This window comes from Mesoplodon bidens, assembly GCF_964165515.1.
Source record: "Mesoplodon bidens genome assembly, chromosome: 1".
NCBI classification, from domain to species: domain Eukaryota; kingdom Metazoa; phylum Chordata; class Mammalia; order Artiodactyla; family Ziphiidae; genus Mesoplodon; species Mesoplodon bidens.
In genome coordinates this window covers 65,803,160-65,824,932 of record NC_138176.1, presented here as the reverse complement: position 1 = coordinate 65,824,932, position 21,773 = coordinate 65,803,160, and the positions used below count along the sequence as shown (strand labels likewise).

The following is a 21,773-nucleotide window of genomic DNA, read 5'->3' as shown; positions in this document are numbered from 1 at the left end:
AGTTAACATCTCCCATACCTTGATTCTTAGCTTTTGAAGACTTTGTCTTTTCTGCTTTCTGTTTTCGTTTTTCCTCAAGTTTCTCTCTATTAATTTGCCTCCTTAAAAGCCTCTCTTCTTTTTCTTTAGCCTAAAACCACAAAATATTCATAATTATCCTGACAGATTTTCAGGCTAAAGCAAAAACACTTTGGGGAAAAAAGTACACTTGCCCTTCAGATGTTCTTACAAATTAATGGGCTCTGCAAAAGTGCATATTTACTACTATATACATATGTGCGTATGTGCGTGTGCATGTGTTTCAATCTGGACGCTACCAGAAGAATAAAAGAGAGAGAAGTTAAATTTTTCCACTACTCTTAAAGAATGCCGTCAATTTAAAGGTATCATTTTGGGAAGTGGTGGCTTAATAAACTGCTATTTCAGTTAAAAGGATAGCTATAAAAATATCTATGAGCATCAAGTGTAGAGGTAGGTCTCCATAATTTTTTGATTTTCTCAAAAAAGAAAGTTGAAATACAGATTCAAGTGACAGGCTAGTCCTACAACAAATGTGACTTTCTGGTCATAATCTCAGGACCCAGGTTTTAGACATGGGACTTTCTGCAGTCATACTTTAAAGCCAGGGAAAATCCAGTCATTGTGTGTTACTCCACCATCTCTTTCCCACCCAGAACTCAAAGCCTCAAAGCACCAAACATCCTAAGCATAAGCGTAACTCCTTATCAACTAACCTCAAGAGATAAGCCACTATTAACATTTTGGGGCACTTCCTTCAAGTCATTTTTCATGTAGTAATATTTCCTCAATCTATGATGCACAATTTTTCATATTTTAATGTTTCTGAAATCGTAAGCCATCTTAAGATTGATGTACATATACAACAAGGTAGCAATTTTTTTCTCTAAAAACCTGTTAATAATAGCACATCTTAGAAGTATTTTCAAATGCAGGAAATATGTGGATGGACTGTGCTTCCCTCTTAATATTATGTTAATGGCTGACGTCATCTCTCTTTATGGCTGGATCCATATTTGAGTCAAACATTTCGACACTATGAAACACCTAGGTTGTTACCAGTTTTTCACTACCATTAATCATGATATGAACACCTCCATCATGTTTATGTCTATTCTGCCTAGTTAAATGACAAGGTTTCCGAAAGTAGAACCTATATGTCACTGTTTCAAATGCTCACCAGTATCTTGTAAACAGACTAGTCAAGTTTGCCAACCTGACTTAATAGGTTAAAATAATAAGAGATCAAATCTGACTTACTATAGATTGCCGCCGTTGTTCTACAGTAAGCTCGTCATCAGAATCACTATAATACTTTGAATAAAGATATGGTTTGTGAACATAAGCATGCCGTATACTTTTTGCTTTTCCTTCACTGGGATCATTGGTTTGAGTTTTTGTTTTGTTCTGCTTGTTCTTTTCTTCGTCTGGAAGAAAGTCAATAGAAAGATCAGTGCTTCTGTCAATCAGCAATAAGATCAACATTATGCTTGATCAGCATCAAGAGGCAAAAGTAGTATCAATGTAGTTCGAGTGTATTTGTAGGTCTGACAGGAGAAATATCAGTATCTGAACATCCAGATATTGACATTTTTAAAGGCTATAATCAATTTATTTATTTATTATTTATTTTGGCTGCACCACATGTCATGTGGAACTTCCCCAACCAGTGATTGAATCTATGCCCCCTGCACTGGAAATGCGCAGTCTTAACCACTGGACCACCAGGTAAGTCCTCTTGACTTATTAATTTTTTCCTTTCTTTCAGCTTCTCACATATCAAAAAGGCAAAGAAAAATTAGGCCTTATAGTTATTTATGTTTCTTTGACAAATAGTTAATCCTCATTTGTATGAAAATAGACTTGGTATGAATGCTTTACCGGTATTTAATTGAACAAATTCACCTGAAGCAACACTTTAAAGTAAACTTGAGATGTTAATGACAACCTGTGATCTTTCTTTTATGGAAGAGGGAAGAATCAATAATTGGCCCTACACCAAGTATATACTAAAACTCCTCTATCTGAAGAAGGAGGATAAGTTCCCCATGGCACAGCAAGAAGTAAAGAAGTGGTACTAAGTACTGCTTAGTACTCTCAAAAGAGCCATTTTCTTATTTTTTGGATCCCATATATAGAAAATCTAGTTCTGTCCAGGAAAAACCTTGAAAAGACCCAATAAAGGATCTAGAATTAAAATTTCCATTTGGCTAGAGAAAGTGGAGTTTTAACAGGATGAGAGCATTCTTCCTACATCGGTACTCAAATGATCTCATGATGATAATTATGAAGAGTGGAGATTGCTGCTAATTCAGTTTTTTAATGGATACTAAGAAAAGAATGAAAAATGGGAGATACAGAAAAATACATTTGTGGCATTAAAACCTTCTACTTTTTCCCCCTTATGGTTTTCTCTCTAGGTATTCTATCCAAGAGCCAGCAACAAAGTTACAAGATGCTAACTATGGGCAATTGCAAATAATATTCAATATTTTTGACTTTTCAAAAGGTCATAAACAATATTTAATCATGTGGTAAAGAGCAGCATAAGGTATTGATTGTAAGCCCAGACACAGGTTTGAAATGGCGCTGTGCTCACTAGTTATATCACCCTGGACGAGAGAGACACCTTGTCTTGGCAACTCTGTTTCCTCACCTGCACCTATACAATAGTGTAATAACTGAGCACAGTGCCTGGAACACACTAAGCACTTAATAAGGGTTGGCTGAAAAACAAACTATATAATAAAAGAGATGTCTGGTCTTTCTCCTCCATTCTGGGAGGTAATCTCTAAGCATTTGGAATGCCATGACAGATAGGAGTGTTTTTATTTACCTAGGGTTATGGGTCAAGCCAAATTGCCTAACAGTGTGATTTAGGGTGGGAGCATTGGGTCATGGGGTATCAGTTTGGCCTCCAGAGGGGCTGGAGGCTGAGGACAGACACATGGGCAGTCAACTAGGTGTATATGATGAAGACCCAATAAAAACTTCAGACATCAAGACTCTAGTGAGTTTCCCTGCTTGGCAACAATCTGTATATACTGTCTGATGTCAATGCCAGGAAGGGCATTGTGTCCACAACACCACAAGGAAAGGACAATTGGGAGACAGCAGAAGCAAGAAGAAGTACAATCCTGCAGCCTGTGGAACAGAATCCACAATCACAGAAAATTATATGAAATGAAATGGTAAAGGTATCTATGTCCCAGGTAAAGGAAAAAGATAAAACCCCAGAAAAACAACTAAGTAAAGTGGAGATAGGCAACCTTCCGGAAAAAGAATTCAGGATAGTGATAGTGAAGATGATCCAGGATCTTGGAAAAACAATGGAGGCAAGGATCGAGAAGATGCAAGAAATGTTTAATAAAGACCTAGAAGAACTAAAGAAAAAACAAACAGATGAACAATATAATAACTGAAATGAAAAAGACACCAGAAGGAATTAACAGCAGAATAAGTGAGGCAGAAGAACAGATAAGTGATCTCAAAGATAGAATGGTGGAAATCACTGCTGCAGAACAAAATAAAGAAAAAAGAATGAAAAGAAATGAAGACAGTCTAAGAGACCTCTGGGATAACATTAAATGCACCAACATTCGCATTATAGGGGTCCCAGAGGAAGAAGAGAGAGAGAAAGGACCTGAGAAAATATTTGAAGAGATAATTCCTAAAAACTTCCCTAACATGGGAAAGGAAACAGTCACCCAAGTCCAGGAAGTACAGAGAGTCCCAGTCAGGATAAACTCAAGGAGGAACATGCTGAGACACACAGTAATCAAACTGACAAAATTAAAGACAAAGAAAAAATATTAAAAGCAACAAGGAAAAAATGACAAACAACATACCAGGGAATCCCCATGAAGTTATCAGTTGATTTTTCAGCAGAAATTCTGCAGGCCAGAAGGGAGTGGCACGATACATTTAAAGCGATAAAAGGGAAGAACCTACAACTAAGAATACCCTACCCAGCAAGGGTCTCACTCAGATTTGACAGAGAAATCAAAAGCTTCACAGACAAGCAAAAGCTAAGAGAGTTCAGCACCACCAGACCAGCTTTGCAACAAATGCTAAAGGAACTTCTCTAGGCGGGGAAGACACCAGCAACTTAAAACAATCTTGTACATACACAGACTGCTATATCAAAACTGCATGGGAATAGCAAACCCCAAAACTACTACTACTACTACACACACACACACACACACACACACACACACACAGAAAAAGTAACCTGAACACAACACTAAGGATGGTCATCAAACCACAGAAGAGAACCAGAGAGGAAGGGAAGAAAAAAGACCTACAAAAACAAACCCCAAACAATTAAGAAAACGGCAACAGAAACTTACACATTGATAATTACCTTAAATGTAAATGGATTAAATGCTCCAACCGAAAGACACAGACTGGCTGAATAAATACAAGAACAAGACCCATATATATGCTGTCTATAACAGACCCACTTCAGACCTAGGGACACATACAGACTGAAAGTGAGGGGATGGAAAAAGGTATTCCATGCAAATAGAGATCAAAAGAATGCTGGAGTAGCAATACTCATATCAGACAAAATAGACTTTAAAATAAAGACTGTTATAAGAGACAAAGAAGGACACTACATAATGATAAAGGGATCAATCCTAGAAGAAGATATAACAATTATAAATATATACGCACTCAACATAGGAGCACATCAACATGTAAGGCAAATACTAATAGCCATAGAGGGAGAAATCGAGAGTAACACAGTAAGAGTTGGGGACTTTAACACCCCGCTCTCAGCAATGCACAGATCATCCAGACAGAAAGTTAATAAGGAAATACAGGCCTTAAATGATACATTAGACCAGATGGATTTAATTGATATTTATAGAGCATTCCATCTAAAATCAGCAGAATTCACATTCTTCTCATGCACACATGGAACATTCTCCAGGATTGACCACATGCTGGGCCTTAAAGTGAGCCTTGGTAAATTTAAGAAAACTGAAATCATATCAAGCATCTTTTCCAACCACAATGTTATGAGATTACAAATAAACTAAAAGAAAAAAAAACTGTAAAAAACACAAACATATGGAGGCTACAAAACATGCTACTAAACAACCAATGGATCACTGAAGAAATCAAAGAGGAAATCAAAAAATACCTAGAGACAATGAAAATGAAAGCAAAGATCCAAAACCTATGGGATGCAGCAAAGGCAGTTCTAAGAGGGAAGTTTATAGCAATACAGTATTACCTCAGGAAAAAAGAAAAATCTCAAATAAACAACCTAACCTTACACCTAAAGCAACTACAGAAAGAACAAGCAAAACTTAAAGTCAGTAGAAGGAAAGAAATTATAAAGACCAGAGCAGAAATAAATGAAATAGAGGTGAAGAAAACAATAGCAAAGATCAATGAACTGAAAGTTGGTTCTTTGAGAAGACAAACAAAATTGATAAACCATTAGTCAGACTCATCAAGAAAAAGAGGAAGAGGACTCAAATCAATAAAATTAGAAATGAAAAAGAAGTTACAACAGACACTGCAGAAATACAACACATCCTAAGAGACTACTACAAGCAACTGTATGCCAATAAAATGGACAATCTGGAAGAAATGGACAAATTCCTAGAAAGGTACAATCTCCCAAGACTGACCAGGAAGAAATAGGAAACATGAACAGACTGATCACAAGTACTCAAATTGAAACTGTGATTAAAAAACTCCCAACAAACAAAAGTCCAAGACCAGATGGCTTCACAGGTGAATTCTATGAAACATTTAGAAAAGAGCTAACACCTATCTTTCTGAAATTGTTCCAAAAAATTGCAGATGGAGGAAAACACCCAAACTCATTGTATGAGGCCACCATCACCCTGATACCAAAACCAGACAAAGATATCACAAAAAAAGAAAATTATAGGCCAATATCACTGATGAACATTGACACAAAAATCCTCAAAATACTAGCAATCTGAATCTAACAGTACATTAAAAGGATCATACACCATAATCAAGTAGGATTCCTCCCAGGGATACAAGGATTTTTTTATGATTTTTAAATTTTTTTTAAATTTATTATTTTTTTTAAATTTATTTTTGCTGGGTTGGGTCTTCGTTTCTGTGTGAGGGCTTTCTCTAGTTGTGGCAAGCGGGGGCCACTCTTCATCGCGGTGCATGGGCCTCTCACTATTGCGGCCTCTCTTGTTGCGGAGCACAGGCTCCAGACATGCAGGCTCAGTAGTTGTGGCTCACAGGCCTAGTTGCTCTGCGGCAAGTGGGATCCTCCCAGACCAGGGCTCGAACCCGAGTCCCCTGCATTAGCAGGCAGATTCTCAACCACTGCGCCACCAGGGAAGCCCCAGGATTTTTTTAATATCTGCAAATCAATCAATGTGATACAAGAACAAATTGAAGAGTAAGAACCATATGATCATCTTAATAGATGCAGAAAAAGCTTTTGACAAAATTCAACACCCATTTATGATAAAAAACTCTCCAGAAAGTGGGCACAGACATCACATACCTCAACATAATAAAAGCCATATACATAAACCTACAGTTAACATCATACTCAGCAGTGAAAAGCTAAAAGCATTTCCTCTAAGATCAGGAACAAGACAAGGATGTCCGCTTTCGCCACTTTTATTCAACATAGTTTCGGAAGTCCTAGCAATGGCAATCAGAAAATAAATAAATAAAAGGAGTCCAAATTGGTAAAGAAGAAGTTAAACTGTCACTGTCTGCAGATGATATGATACTATATGTATAAAATCCTAAAGACGCTACCAGAAAACTACTAGAGCTCATCAATGAATTTGGTAAAGTCACAGGCTACAAAATTAATACACAGAAATCTCTTGCATTTCTATACACTAACAACAGAAGGTCAGAAAGAGAAATTCAAGAAACAATCCCACTTAACATCACATCAAAAAGAATAATATATGCAGAAAAAAACCTACTTAAGGAGACAAAAGACCTGTACTCTGAAAACTGTAAGACGCTGATGAAAGAAATCAAAGACGACACAAACAGATGGAAAGATATACCACATTCTTGGATCGGGAGAATCAATACTGTCAAAATGACTATACTCCCCAAGGCAATCTACAGATTCAAAGCAATCCCTATCAAATTACCAATAGCATTTTTCACAGAACTAAAACAAACAATCTTAAAATATGTATGGAGACACAAGAGACCCTGAATAGCCAAAGCAATCTTGAGAAGGAAAATTGGAGCTGGAAGAATCAGGCACCCTGACTTCAGACTATACTACAAAGCTCTAGTCATCGGAACAGTATGGTACTGACCCAAAAATAGAACTATAGATCAATGGAACAGGATAGAAAGCCCAGAGATAAACCCATGCACCTATGGTCAATTAATCTACAACAAAAGAGGCAAGACTACACAATGGAGGAAAGACAGTCTCTTCAATAAGTGGTGCTGGGAAAACTGGACAGCTACATGTAAAAAAATGAAATTATAAGTCTTTTAATACCATACAGAAAAATAAACTCTGAATGGATTAAAGACCTAAATGTGAGACCGGACACTGCAAAACTCTTAGAGGAAAACACAGGCAGAACACTCTCTGACATGAATCGAAGCAATATCTTTTTCAATCCATCTCCCAGAGTAATGGAAATAAAAACAAAAATAAATAAATGGGACCTAATTAAACTTAAGAGCTTTTGCACAGCAAAGGAAACCACAAACGAAATGAAAAGACAATCAGAGATTGGGAGAAAATATTTGCAAATGATGTGACTGACAAGGGAGCTGTCTCCAAAATTTACAATTAGCTCATGCGGCTTAGTATCATCAAAACAAACAACCCAATGGACAAATGGGCGGAAGACCTAAATAGATATTTCTCCAAAGAAGACATACAGATGGCCAAGAGGTACATGAAAAGATATTCAACCTCACTAATTATTAGAGAAATGCAAATCAAAACTACAATGAGATATTGCCTCACACCACCAGGCCATCATCAAAAAATCCACAAACAATAAATGCTGGAGAGGGTGTGGAGAGAAGCAAACCCTCCCACACTGTTGGTGGGAATATAAACTGACGCAGCCACTGTGGAGAACAGTATGGAGGTTCCCTAAGAAACTAAAAGCAGAGCTAGCATATGATCCTGCAATCCCACTCCTGGGCATATACCTGTACAAAAACATGGTCTGGAAGGATATATCCACCCCAACGTTCATTGCAGTGCTGTTTACAATAGCCGAGACATGAAAGCAAACTAAATTTCCATTGACAGAAGAATGGATAAAGAAGATGTGGTACATATATACAATGGATTATTACTCAGCCATTAAATAGAATGAAATAATGCCATTTGCAGCAACATGGATGGACCTAGATATTGTCACACTGAGTGAAGTAAGTCAGACAGAGAAAGAGAAATATAGTATGATACCACTTATATGCAGAATCTAAAAAAAAAATGATACAAATGAACTTATTTACAAAACAGAAACAGACTTGCAGACTTAGAGAACGAACTTATGTTTACCAAGGGGGGAAGAATGGGGGTGAGGGATAGTTAGGGAGTTTCGGATTTCCATGTACACACTGCTATATTTAAAATGGATAACCAGTAAGGACCTACTGTATAGCACAGGGAACTCTGTTCAATATTCTGTAACAACCTAATTGGGAAAAGAATTCAAAAAAGAATAGATACATGTACAACTGAATCACTTTGTTGTATACCTGAAACTAACACAGTATTGTTAATCAACTATATTCCAATATAAAATAAAATGTTAAAAAAAATATCCTGTGATAAACCATAATGGAAAGGAATATGAAAAAGAATGTATAACTGAATCACTTTGCTGTGTAGTAGAAATTAATACATTGTAAATCAACTATAGTTCAATAAAATAAATTTAAAAAAAAAAAGAAAGGACAAGTAGAAGCTCTGTGTTTGAACTTTGCCAGACTCTATAGCCTATGTGCCTCTTCCCTTGGCTGATTTTAATCTGTGTCCCTTAGCTGTAATAAACCATAACTATGAGTTTAACAACTTTCAATGAGTTCTGTGAGTCCTTCTAGTGAATTACTAAACCTAAAGGTGGTCTTGGGGACTCCGAATTTGCAACTGGTGTCAAACATGAGGGCAGTCTTGTGGACTGTGCCACTGACACATGGCATATTCATATAAGATCTCATCTTTTATAATAATCCTAGGGAATGGAGTTAAGAGATAGAGAACCTAGGCTTGTTGAGGTTTAGTAACTTACCAAGCTTGCTCAGACAGAAAACCTTGGAGCTGGGACTGAGGAACAAATCTTCCAACTATAAAGTCCTGTGCTCTTGCCACTGTACCACACTGTCTTTTCATGATACAGCCATCTGAATATACAAATACTGCTCAATGGGAAGCTTCACAAAGGCATTATTAAGTAAAATGCTTTACCATCTGATGTAATCTCTCCTTCTTCCATGCTATCAGACATTACAGCTTCCTCCTCAGTGTCTTCTTCAAAAGATGAAAGGTCACTGGTGTGGACAGAGCTAACTGTGATGTCTGTAAGTCCATCCACATCAGAATCTATCAAAGAGAAATCTTGAAGAAGGAAATAGAACAGAAAATAAATCATCTTGTTAAATAAGAATACACACAGCACCCAATTCCTAAATTACATTTAAAATTTTCTGGTTTAAATACTGTCAAAGAACTTCAACTTCAGAAATAATCTCTCACCATTAGTAACCAATATCAAATAAGGTATAGTTGTTCGCAGAAAATACAAAGGCAAATTATCCTGTAAAATTAAAGAAACTCATAATTCATGGTCTGAATGATATAAACAAAGGAAATTTTAAGTAAGGAACTGAAATATTTACTATCTAATATTTTAAAGATTATGAATTAAGTTGCTTGGAATAATGTATATGAATAAATTATAAGAGTTACATAATAAGGTTTAGAACTTCTCTGTTCATTTACTTTGTGAATTGGTACATTAGTATAGAAAATAAATATACAAATGTTTATTGCTCATCTTTTAGCAAAGAGGATATGAGTTTTCAGGCTTTTAAAACACACGTATCAAATACATTTTATTAAAATTTGAAGGCAAATCTGATGTGCCCCCAGTGGACACTCATTGTCCTTTAAACTGTTGTTGATTTTTCCAAGTTTTTACCTTCTTTGGTCCCTTCGCTGGTTTTAGCTTTATTATTGTTTTTTTCTGAGGGAAGTTTTGAACACTCTACTTCTTTATCCTTTGCTTGTTTTTCATCTTTTACTTTTTGGACATCTTCACTCCTTTTTGAGTGATCAAATTTCTTTTCAGTCTTTTCCTTCTTTTCTTTCTTTCTTTCTCCCTTTTCATTGCTATCTGGCTTCTTTTCACCTTTGTCTGTTGATTTATTTTTTTGGTCACTGCTTTCTTGTTGAACATCCTTATTTAGCAGAACTGAACTATTACTTTCTTTTATGTGATTTTTAATTTCTTCAACTGGACAAGGGAGATCACTAAATTCTTCAGACTTAGGGATTGTTTCCTGTCCTTCCCCTGCAGAGTCAGGTGTAGATTTTTCTTTATCAGCTGTGTCCTCTGAAGTTCTCTCTTTCTCAGCAGTAGCCTCAGTGCTTGGCTGAGACGGGAGTTTTTTGGATATTCTCTCACTGGTCTTTGCATTTGACGTTTCTGTCGAAGCCCTGGCAGCGCTAGCTTCTTGGTTAAGAGAAGTGATGGTTTCCAAGATTGACATGGCATCACTGGCCACATTCGCACTGGCCCCAGGGGCAGGGACACCTTACAGGGAAAGACATGTTTTAGAATAAATTTATGCAGAAGGTAAACCCCTCTGCTGAATCAAGGCCACTTGCCACTGTCATCTTCATATGACACATAACCTTTAGACTTTCAGGTACTGGTGCTAGTACTTAACACATTCTAAATTCTCTACCTCTGTAATACAGTATATTAGGAAAGGCACCAGCAAATGTGAGACTAGTCTAGTTCTCAGGAAAAGGATGTGTTTTCTAATTATTTTAATTATACCCTCTATTGAAACACACACACACACACACACACACACACACACACACACTACATTACTAAAATGCTTATCATTAAAAAAAATGTTATGCCAGTTGAAGAATCTCGGTGATAATTAAAATAAATATAATTTCACTAGAGTAGCCAAATAGATAAGTGTTTTAAAGAACTAAATACCCCTAACTTGATACTCAGTTCAAGAAGGAAAGCAATGGAACTGACCAAGAGTAAAAGCAAAGCACCTTGTGTAATGATGGAAGAGTCTGGTTTCTCATCATCAGGGGCTGTGCTGCCACCTGTTTCCTCTTTGTGATTTAGCGTGGCCAAAAACTCATGCACAGCTTTCTCCACCTGAGGTCTGAATGTGTGGTTAATCTTTGGATCCACAACCTGAGAAATAATTCTGTCAATACCAGACTCCAACATTCCTGATCTGAAACACAGGGTAATTTACAGAAAGGTGAAAAAGATAATACTACATTATTTGCATTAAGTACTTTTAAGTAAAGCCATATCTATTACATATATGTTCAACCTTAAATTGCCTCCAATCCATTCACTTGGAATATACAGAAAGAATACACAAAAGAAAATACGTTTCACAATACAGTGGCATTTAACACACCATACTGCAAAAAAATATGTAAACTTCCCACCACTGTGTCATCAGTGGAAATACTAAGGCAGACAGAACAAAAGCAAAACAAAATACCCTTAGAACTAGACACAGCACATTACCTAAAGACCAGGCTTGTAGATGATTCTTATCTTACCTCAATCCTGCCCATGGCTTATCCCACTAAATGACCTTAGTGATCATTTAGTGATAGGAATAAATGGTCATTAAAGCTGAGCTCTGGGTATAAAATAAATCTATGGATTCTGCAACCTCTTTTTTTTTTTTTACCAGAAAAATATAAGCCTCTTGTAAGTATTAGAGCCTCCAGGAAAACTGAAGAATATACACAAAGTATAATTTTACCAAACTTACAAAAAGGAAATTAAAAAAAAAAAGAAAAAGAAAGAAAACTTTAGAAGAACAAAAATAAAACTTAAGACTTCTGGCCATTTTATTATCTTCTTGCTCTAAAAACTAAATGATGTATTCATTCAACAATTATGTTACGAGTGTCATCTACACAACAGGCACCATGTTAGCCACTGGGCCACTACAAATCAGACCTGGTCCCTGTTCTGGTGGGAGAGAGAGACACAAACAAAATACAACATGATAGGCACTAGAACACACCATACACTGTAGGGAAAGAGTAGGATATTATTATTATTAGCTATGTCTGAGATTATTTGCAAAAGCTTTCCTAAGGAAAGCTTGATTTTCAGAGAAGAGAAGGGGAAGAAAGTGCACAAAGAAATATCATGCATATGAGACAGAGAAGCAAAAGGGACAGTAAAGTCTGAAACGTGCAGAAAATCACAAAGGTGTCTGAGCAAAATAAGATGACCTGAATTTATCTGAAGAAACACACTTCCACCTTGTTCCTTTCTAACAAAGAACTTGAGGAGTCACAGTTCCCTGGATAGAGTTGGGAGAGTGGGGTGCCGATCTTCTGCAGCTCCGAGGCCTCAGGCTCTCCCTGCATAGTGGGTGAGGTGTCTCTCCTTATACTTTGCAATGCTATTTCTGAGTGCAGCACTGTCTGGAGTGCAGGATGGATGTGATTTTCATTTCCTGAGGCACCTCGCAGCCCTGGGATACTATAATTCCACTTATGTGGGCCATAGCGAAAAATGAGTCAACACTGCCCAAAGTAGGTAACTTGCTTTCTAAAGTTCTAAGATATAATACAAAAAACAAACAAAAAAAGCAAATCCTGAAAACATTGTTGTTACATCTTAGAGGTGTCTTTAAAATATAGCAGGTGGAAAAGAAGCAATGACAAGCAATCTGAAAAATGTTTTGATTTAAGGCACAAGCACAAAGGCACAAAATAAAAAATAAAACCCACACACCTCCAAATTACCGCTTTAGTCTCTTTCCCTGATGCCTATGTTCTGGGCCCTTGTGTACTTTAGTCTACTCTCACTGAAAGGTCAGCTCTGATCTTAAAAACGTATGCATATAGCTGATTCACTTTGTTATAAAGCAGAAACTAACACAACATTGTAAAGCAATTATACTCCAATGAAGATGTTAAAGGAAAAACAAAAACAAAAACGGAAGCCAGTGCTAGAGAGCACATTGCTCTTCGTGGGCTCACTTCATTGAGGTGTGGCCAGAGCTGCCTCACCAGAGGAAGGACAAGCCACACTTCTAGCTTCAAGGGCAAAGCTAAAATGCCAGCAGCTGGCACTGTCTTGGTTAAAGCTACTTCCTTGTTTTCCTTTTAAACACTGTACAGTTAAGGTCATTATTTCTGAGCTCCCTAGCATTTTTAGGTTTTGTTGTATAAACGAATGCATAAATAGAATAAAATAAAACTTTTTTCCATCTATTGAGTTGGCAGAGTGGCTATTAAACTGAACCATCCAAAACTGCTGATATTAGACTATTTTGTCCTACAAAAATGGCAATTGTAGACGGTTCAATCTAACAGAGTCAACTGAGTATTTCTCAAAGTATATGTAAGAAAAACTGTCTGAAATTGTATTTATAGGTGATAGTCCATCCCTATACCATTAGTTAGACACAACTAGTCTTTTAAGAAACTTTAACATGTTATTTAAGAAACATAAATTTACTAATGGAATTTAAATAAGAGAACAGTTCTATTAAAAATAAATAACAGAGCTAGAAGAAAATATACAGATATCCCAGTAAGAGCAATGCCTATATTACCCAAGAGACAGCTATTTCCCCTGTTCTGAAACATCTCTAGAGGAGAGTCCTCATCACCCATAGGTGGACTGCTCTAGTGTTAATTGTTGACAGTCACAAGAACCCTCTACTGAGGTGTCCAGCAATCCCTCACCAAACAAGATTCTGTGAAAACAATGCCTTATATTGGTACAAGAACAATGTTAAGTGCTTGATTTTACATGGGCACGATTGAGTTTAGCTCCCTTTGAAGAACAGAATAAATGACTGTTTCCCTACTTTATAGGTTCTGTATGCTAAGGAGTAAATTCCAGGAAATTTGCCTTCCATTTAGTCTCTCAATATATGGAAAAAAAAAAAAAAAGAATCCAAGACTCTCCCCTTCCACTTTTAAAGCAATGTTATCCATTGTGATAGGGAAGCAGATATGCAAATTGTTGCCTGACAGTGCTCTGCAAGTGTGGACAGTGTCAATAAGCTTCCCTTCCCCATCCCACCCTTAGCCTCCCATCCCACTATTTTGGTTATTGTTCTTCTGAAGGTCTGGAAATGAGTAACCACCCCCACCCCCAGGCCTGCCACCCAACAGGAAAGGCTTTGACTTTTTCCCAGAAGGTATTATTATGCAGCCCTCTAATGGCATCCTTCATCTCACCTGGACTCTTTTACAGGTTCCTGAACATCCTATAAAATGCAGACAACAAAGCTATTGTCAAATTTCCCTCTTCTCTTATTTACTAGGACACAGAGTCTGAGCCCTCAGGCTCCTAGTATCTAGTATTACCTGTGGCTAAATGGGTCTTTGAGTCAGAGTGTAAAGTTTTATTTGTGGGGCTTCATGTGGGTGGAACTATCAATGGAGTAGCACACTAGGTAGGTGTGCAAGGTTCCTGAGGGACAAGAGGAAATTAAGAGGTAACAGCTGTAGGGACTTCCCTGGTGGAGCAGTGGTTAAGAGTCCACCTGCCAATGCAGGGGACATGGATTTGATCCCTGGTCTGGGAGGATCTCACATGCTGTGGAGCAGCTGAGCACGTGTGCCACAACTACTGAAGCCCGTGCACCTAGAGCCCGTGCTCTGCAACAAGAGAAGCCATCGCAATGAGAAGCCTGCACATCCCAAGGACGAGTAACCCCCGCTCGCCACAACTAGAGAAAGCCCGTGCGCAAGCAACGAAGACCCAACACAGCGAAAAAAAACCTAAATAAATAAATAAATAAATAAATAAATAAAAGAGGCAACAGCTGTAAAACATTTGTTTAACTGTTTAAAAGCCACATTTCGTAAATATTTGTCAAAGCAGGGAGACTAAGGCAGTCTTTAAACAATGTCGTCACTTTTTTGGGGTGTGAAGCAGGGATAGAGGGTCCAGGTCTTCTTGTCTTGGCAAATACTTATATTCAAGAACAAGATAATATTGTTAATCTGCTTTTGGGGGAATAAATATGATTTTTTTAGGTCCCTCTAAACATTCCAGCTTTTCACTCTCTTTATCTTTACCAAAAAATGACTCCAACATGTCTAAATGCACTCCTCCCACCTTTTTTGGATATGTCATCGTTAAAAAGCACAGGTAAAATCACAGTAAAATGCAAGAAAAAAGAGAAAAGAAAAAGCGAGGGGCAATATTAGAACACAGAAGACACAGCCTCAAATCAGGGAAAAATGTTTTAATTTCAGTGACCTTTAATGTCTTTATTTGTAAATCAGGAATAATAAAGCCTGCTCTTTTAGGGCCAAGAGAATAATTGTGAATGTAACTGTATAGGATATATTTACCTATCTGGCATTAACCATCTATTCATATCATATCTAGAGGGTTTTTTTTTTTTTTGAAGTCACGTTGTCATTCCCTTCCCTCAATATTTCCAAAGGTCTACAGGAGAAATCAGACTGTTAAATTTATGGGGGAAATGTGAAGTGATTAGAGCCTACTCTAAAATCACACTGTATCATAATATAAAGTAGCCACACCAAACTTGACAAAATTATCACCAGGTGAACAAACTTCTGCACAATGTCTCTGCTTTCAGGCAAAGTATATGGTGACATTCTCAAGCCCTTGTAGAAACTCTGCAATTCTGAGGCTTACTTGAGCACTTGCTGTCGAATATTGTTTCTTAGCTGGTTCTTATTGAGGTGCGGACTCCACGTATGAGTTGCTAAGTGGTTTGCAACAAAGTTGTCAACACGTTGTCTCAGATTCTGATAGGCAGGCTAGAAAGAAAGAAGAAAAAAGACATAAATGTTAAAAATCTCCACTGTTACACAATATTGATAGTCTCAGGAATGAGTATCTTTAACACTGTTAAACATTTCTTAGATTACAGTGTCAATATGGCAACAAAGTTTCACAGTTTATGACAATCCTGCTTCAGGATAATTTCAGAGTCATTCAAATACCATTTATTTTGTCTAAGACAATATGTTTGGAGATGAGGAATACAAAGCAGACAGACATACCTCCTATTTACAGACAAGGGACTAGAAAATAAGATACCAATAAGTGTTACTGTTAGATGATTTGGAGCAAAGAAAGGGAGAAGAACAGAGAAAGTAAGCCTTCACTGAGAACGTGGCACCTGAGTTTCACAACGCAGCTGGGACTAGGAAAGGCAGGACTTGGAGGTACACCCAACAATATAAGAGCAAGTGGATGAGAAAACGTGGGGTCAGGAGCGTTAGGGAGCCCCCCACATTGTTAAATCCAATTTGGATGGAGAAGAGACTATAAAAAAGCAGAGAAATAAAGTTGGAGACAGAGCTTGGGGCCAGGGCCTGGAAGGATCTGGGGACCTGTATACGAAGTCTGGAATTATGGGACAGAGAACGGGAACCCACAACACATATAAGGAGAGTGATATGTGATAGCTGAGCTTTCTGATGAAAACTTTCTGATAAATCAAAAGCTTTCTGATAAAGCTTTTAATCTTCCTATGGTGAAAGAGTAAACAGACACAAAATATACTCAGGAAAGGATGCAATGACTAGAATAATAAAGGTCTGTAGTGGGGTGGCAAAAACGGGCTGAAAGACATGGATTCAAGAGAAATTATGAAGTCGCAACCACTGGAGCTAGGCATTAAATTTGATGTAGGTCACCAGTTCGTAACTGGAAGCAATTGTTGCCCCCCTCCCCACCGGGGTCGGGGGGGCATCAGGAAACGTCTGGAGACATTTTTGATTCTCACAGCTGAGGGGAGTTGCTTCTGGCACCCAGTGTGTCGAGGGCAGGAATGCTGCTGAATATCCTACAGTGCACAGGACAGACCCCCCCAACAAAGAACTATCCAGCCCAAAATATCAGCTGTGCTAGAGCTGAGCACTCCTGACATAAGGGAAGCAGGAGAGAGGACACATACTATGTCATCTCATCTTAAAAGGATGCTGCCTAGAAGGAATGTCTGACCAGTCAGGACTGCATGCTTCGTTCCTCTAAGCTGTCCCCCACATGTCATGCTGTTTGTATCTTTCTTTTATGTGGCTCTTAACATAGATGAGTTTGAGTGTTCCGAATGATTTTAAGCAAAACTGTACAGCCTCATCTTCTGCTATTTGCTCCCTTACGCTTCAAAGCTAATTCTCTAGTGATAAGTTCTCATGCCTTCAATCTTATGCACCTACCATTCTTTCTCCCTGTCCATTTGGCAAACTTCTCACTTTTGGAGTTGACCCAAATCTGTAAAGTCATCCTGACATCCAAGGTAGGCTTCCGTGGCCCTTCTCCCACGTACCAACTATCTCCTATACATACTGTCATTCAAGTAATTCTTGTGTTGTACTGTATTTTGGGGAGAGGAGGAATATTTATCTCCCTACTGAAATGTAAGCCTGCTCCTCCCACTCTTTCCATCTTTGTTTCCACACACTGCTAGGCAGATAAGCAACTGAAAAAAGTAGTTGTCAGATGAGATGACTGGGTAACTATCTAGGTAACACAGATGATAAAGATTTTATCCCTTTGTGACACCCCTTCATCTCTTCCAATTTCCAGACTTTTGCTAATACGTATGTTCAACCCTACCAAAAACAGTCTCATGATCATTTTTCATCTTCTTCTCCATTTATTCAAAACCAATGTGAATGAAAATTAATTTTCTCCCCAATGATTCTAAAACATAATTCTTCTTTGCAGTATTCCCAAATCTCAGAAACAGTTAGGCTCAAATATCACAACGAATTTAGCACTCTAGTTGCCCCATAAAACAAGCTTCAATCTGAACTACAACAGGTAATTCTCCTGGTTTCTAAGTTCTACTTTAGGTAAAAAGCCTAGTGACTAGAGAAATATTTTAGATTCCATTACTCTTCTGGGAATAGCTATCTATCTCTTCTTCCTTCTCCAGCGCTCCGGGTCAAAAGCCTTGATGTCCTCCTTGCTTCCTCCCTTTCTCTTCCGCCCCTCTTCCAAAACCATCAGCAAATCCTGTCAGCATTAGCATCAAAAAACAGCCAGAACCTGACCACTTCCCTCCTGCTTCACTGCTACCACTCTGGTCCAGAGCATTCTCATCTCCTTTCTAGATTATTGTTGCTGACCTCCCTGCGTTACCCTTGCTCGTCTGAAGTCTGTTTTCCACAGTGCAGCTAGTGCCAATCTTCTAAAATTAGGGTAACCATATTAATTTATTGTCCAAACCAGATCATGACTGGGTGCAAAGGGGACACTGTTAATAGTTATACGAGGTCAAGCTATCTAAACTGAAAGTCAGATCATGTCCTTCTTCTGCTCAACTCCTGCCAGTGGCTTCTCAGCTCCAGTAAGCGCCAAACTCTTACAAAGGCTTCCAAGGCCCAACAGATCTGTGAAGGGAGCGAGGGAGGGAGGGGCAATTCTACCTCACCTCCCGTCACTTTCTCCCTCAGTAGGTTCTGCCTCAGGCCTTCCGCACTTGCTGTGGTCTCCACCTGGAACCCTCAGCCTTGATAGCTGGACAGCTCCTTCAGTTATGGCTCAAATGTCATCTCATTGAAATCTTCCCTGAACAACTTACTCAAAACGCATCAGCAATCCTTTCCACCCTCATCCTGCTTTCTTTCTTCCATAGAACCTCTCACATATTATTTATTGTCTGTTTCTCTCTGCCGGGATTCAAGCTCCATGTAAGCAGGGACTTTGTGTTCACTACTATATCCCTGGCACCTAAAACAATGCCTGGTACATAATAAGTATTTGTTGGGTGAATAAACTTATATACTTCTGTCTTCTATTTTCCTTTTGAACCTAAAAAGAAACAGACAATAATCATAGTGACCAGGAGCCATTTATAACTGAGAAAGTATCCAAAAATTGGCCTTTACCACCTGGGGTGAAAGATGCCATATTTACTTGGTCAGTGAGCTCCCTGCCTGGGACAGAAAGATGGGCCTCTCTTGATTTTCCCTCCTCATACTCTACTCACATACTCTACTCAGCGCAAAGAGGTCAGAATGGCTTTGCAACCTCTCAGCTTGCTCCAGGGGTCTGGGAACTGGTAGTCTACAGCAGAGGAGCCTCAGCATCTGCTGGATCTTATGGCTGCATGTTAATGTGAATATGTGCATTTTCCCCAGTTTTCATTAGATTGTCAAAGCCCTGAGTTTCCCTCCTTCCCACCCAAGATATGTTTTAAGACTCCACTTTGAGAGGATCTGGCAGGGATATTACAGATACAGCAATAACACTCAGTGCGGATGGGGATGAAGAAAATGTTGAGCCTTAGACATTGCAGCCCCCTCGCCCCCACCATCAGCATATTACATTTTCAATCTGCATACACAATAACACACAGATTTGTAGGTTTCTGAGAACAGCAAAGTGAAATTTCTACTTGCCGGATACAAATAACCAGCTTTATTTAGTTGGGTAACATTTACTTGGCCACGTCCTTTGAAAGGAAGGAAGGGAAGAAGGGAGGGAGGGAGGGAGGGAGGAAGGAAGGAAGGAAGGAAGAGGCAATAGGCATTATTTTCAAAAAGGTGGTTGCGCATATTCTCTAAAAGTGAGAAAACTATATATCAATACTTCCCACATAGATAAATATCCCCAAGTAAACTGAATTTTCTGTGGTGCCGAAACTCTGACAACTCAAAAAAGGCACATTCTATTTCTGGTCTACAAGGTGGGCCAGAGTTTTTAAAAGGGAAGATGTTCCCACATGTCAGGAAGGTTTCCCCAGAGAAGATAAAGGAATTGTGCGCAGTTCACCACAAAGCACTTTTCTCAAGAAACGAGGTTCTTTAGAACAGCTTAACACACTGTGAGAAAACCCTCACTCCATCAAAACTCTAAAACCAGTGAACCAAACCAGACCTAAGGAAAAAAAAAAAAGAAAGAAAGAAAGAAAGAAAACAATTGTTTCCAACAGAAGCTTCCTGCTTCACTTGTTTCCAGACCCTACTGGGTTTCCATCCATCGCACCGAGTGCTCCTTCCTGGTGTCCTCTACTCATCCCTTGCAGAACCAGCTAAGTTTACCTGTTCCTGCTAATGCTCCTTTCACTTTGACAATTGGTACAAAATCCCTTCCCCTTCCTAGCCCCTAACTCTTTTTGTACAGGGAACCACCGTGCTGACCTTTCCCCTCTACCACTTACTCTTCGGAACTCACTCTTTTATCCAGTCCTTCTTCCACTTCAGTATCTGCTGCCCCCTCGCCTCCATCCTTTCCTCAGTTTTCTCTGCTCCTCACCCCTCACCCCATCTCCCTTCTCATTTTAGAGAAGTGACTTGGCCTAAGCTACCTAAATCAGTCATCGGTAGAAACAAAAGTCCTGATCTCCCCAGCTCGGCCTCTTCACCCCTGCACCCCTCACAAAGTCCAGCAATGCACACTGCAAATAATTTGATTCATTACCACTTAATAATTTCTGCAAAGGACAAAGATATGATCCTTGCCAGAAATCTTCGAGAGAAGGCAAAAATAACTTGGATACAAAGTAAACGTGTGTGTGTGGGGGGAATCAGAGATGAAAGCACAGTTAACGTTAATGTTTCCAAAAGAGTCTCCAAAAGAACAGTGACTCCGTCTTGCTCACCTCTACATTCCCAGCACCTAAGCAGTGCCTGGCACGTTGGAGGTGCTTAACGCTAGTCTGTTAAACGAACGAAAGGCTAAGCGAATGAATGAACACGGCGTGCCTTGCACAGTGCCGGGCACAAAGCAGCAGCTCAGAGAGGAAGCGGCTGCACAAGGAGCTCGGCGGGAGACGCGCCTCAGAGGGGCCCAGGCAGGGGAAGCCAAGGCGCCGCCGGCCCATCGACGGATGTGGGAGACTGCCCATCAAGGTGGCCCGCGGGTCCTCCCCTGTCCCCGCACGCCCGCAGCTCCTCGCGCCCCGAACCTTGGTGTCCACGTCGGCCAGGCAGTCCCTGCGGAACTGGTCGAAGAGCCCTTGACTTTTGAGGTGGTTCACGATCATGGCCACGAGCTGCGGGTCCCCGGCGCCGGCCCCTGCGCCGCCCGCCCCGACCGTGCCCGGGCCAGCCCCGGGGCCGGGCGGCGGCGGCGGCGGCTGCGGCTGCGGCGGGGGAGGCGGCGGCGCGGGAGGAGGCGGCTGAGGCTGCGGGTTGGTGGCCATGGCGGCCTGGGCCGGGGAGGGCGCGGGCCCGGGCGGGCGGCGCTCCTGGGAGGCGGCGGCTGCACCGGTCCCGCGGCCTGAGGTAAACCAACTGGATGTTGTTACGGAACCAGCGGATCCAGGGCAACCCCGGAAGTGAAAGGGAACCAGGGGAAGGGAGGAAAAGGCGGTGACAATAGCAACGAAGGTCAGGCTACGGGGGCCGCGAGGGGCCAGTTCCAGTAGCCTCATACTGCGGGCTCCCTCTCAAGGCTGGGCTGTGTGGGAAGCGATAACGGGCGGTGGGCTCTGCGCGCGGGTCTTGGGTCTGGAGTCCAGGGCAGTCGGGCGTTTGACTCACGCGACCCCCAGGGCCTGAGGGCCGACTGGGCGCCGGCTCGCACCTGGCT

General features: G+C 39.9%; 1 protein-coding gene across 4 annotated transcripts in view; it reads right to left on the bottom strand.

Annotated features, from left to right (window-relative positions):
* Nucleotides 1-21,502, bottom strand: part of BOD1L1 (biorientation of chromosomes in cell division 1 like 1) — a 55,297-nt gene extending 33,795 nt beyond the window's left edge. For 3 of the 4 annotated variants that reach the window (XM_081229021.1, XM_081229018.1, XM_081229019.1), the window contains exons 1-7: nt 21,148-21,502; nt 15,918-16,042; nt 11,291-11,481; nt 10,188-10,802; nt 9,455-9,604; nt 1,279-1,445; nt 19-130 (exon numbers count right to left, since the gene is read on the bottom strand). In XM_081229021.1, coding sequence (XP_081085147.1) covers nt 19-130; nt 1,279-1,445; nt 9,455-9,604; nt 10,188-10,802; nt 11,291-11,481; nt 15,918-16,042; nt 21,148-21,384 — 1,597 coding nt within the window. In that variant the 5' untranslated portion in view covers nt 21,385-21,502. Of the gene's footprint in view, nt 1-18; nt 131-1,278; nt 1,446-9,454; nt 9,605-10,187; nt 10,803-11,290; nt 11,482-15,917; nt 16,043-20,841; nt 20,914-21,147 lie in introns of those variants that run through there. The other variant, XM_081229020.1, reaches the window with a different exon arrangement.
* Between the last annotated feature and the right edge of the window lie 271 nt (nt 21,503-21,773).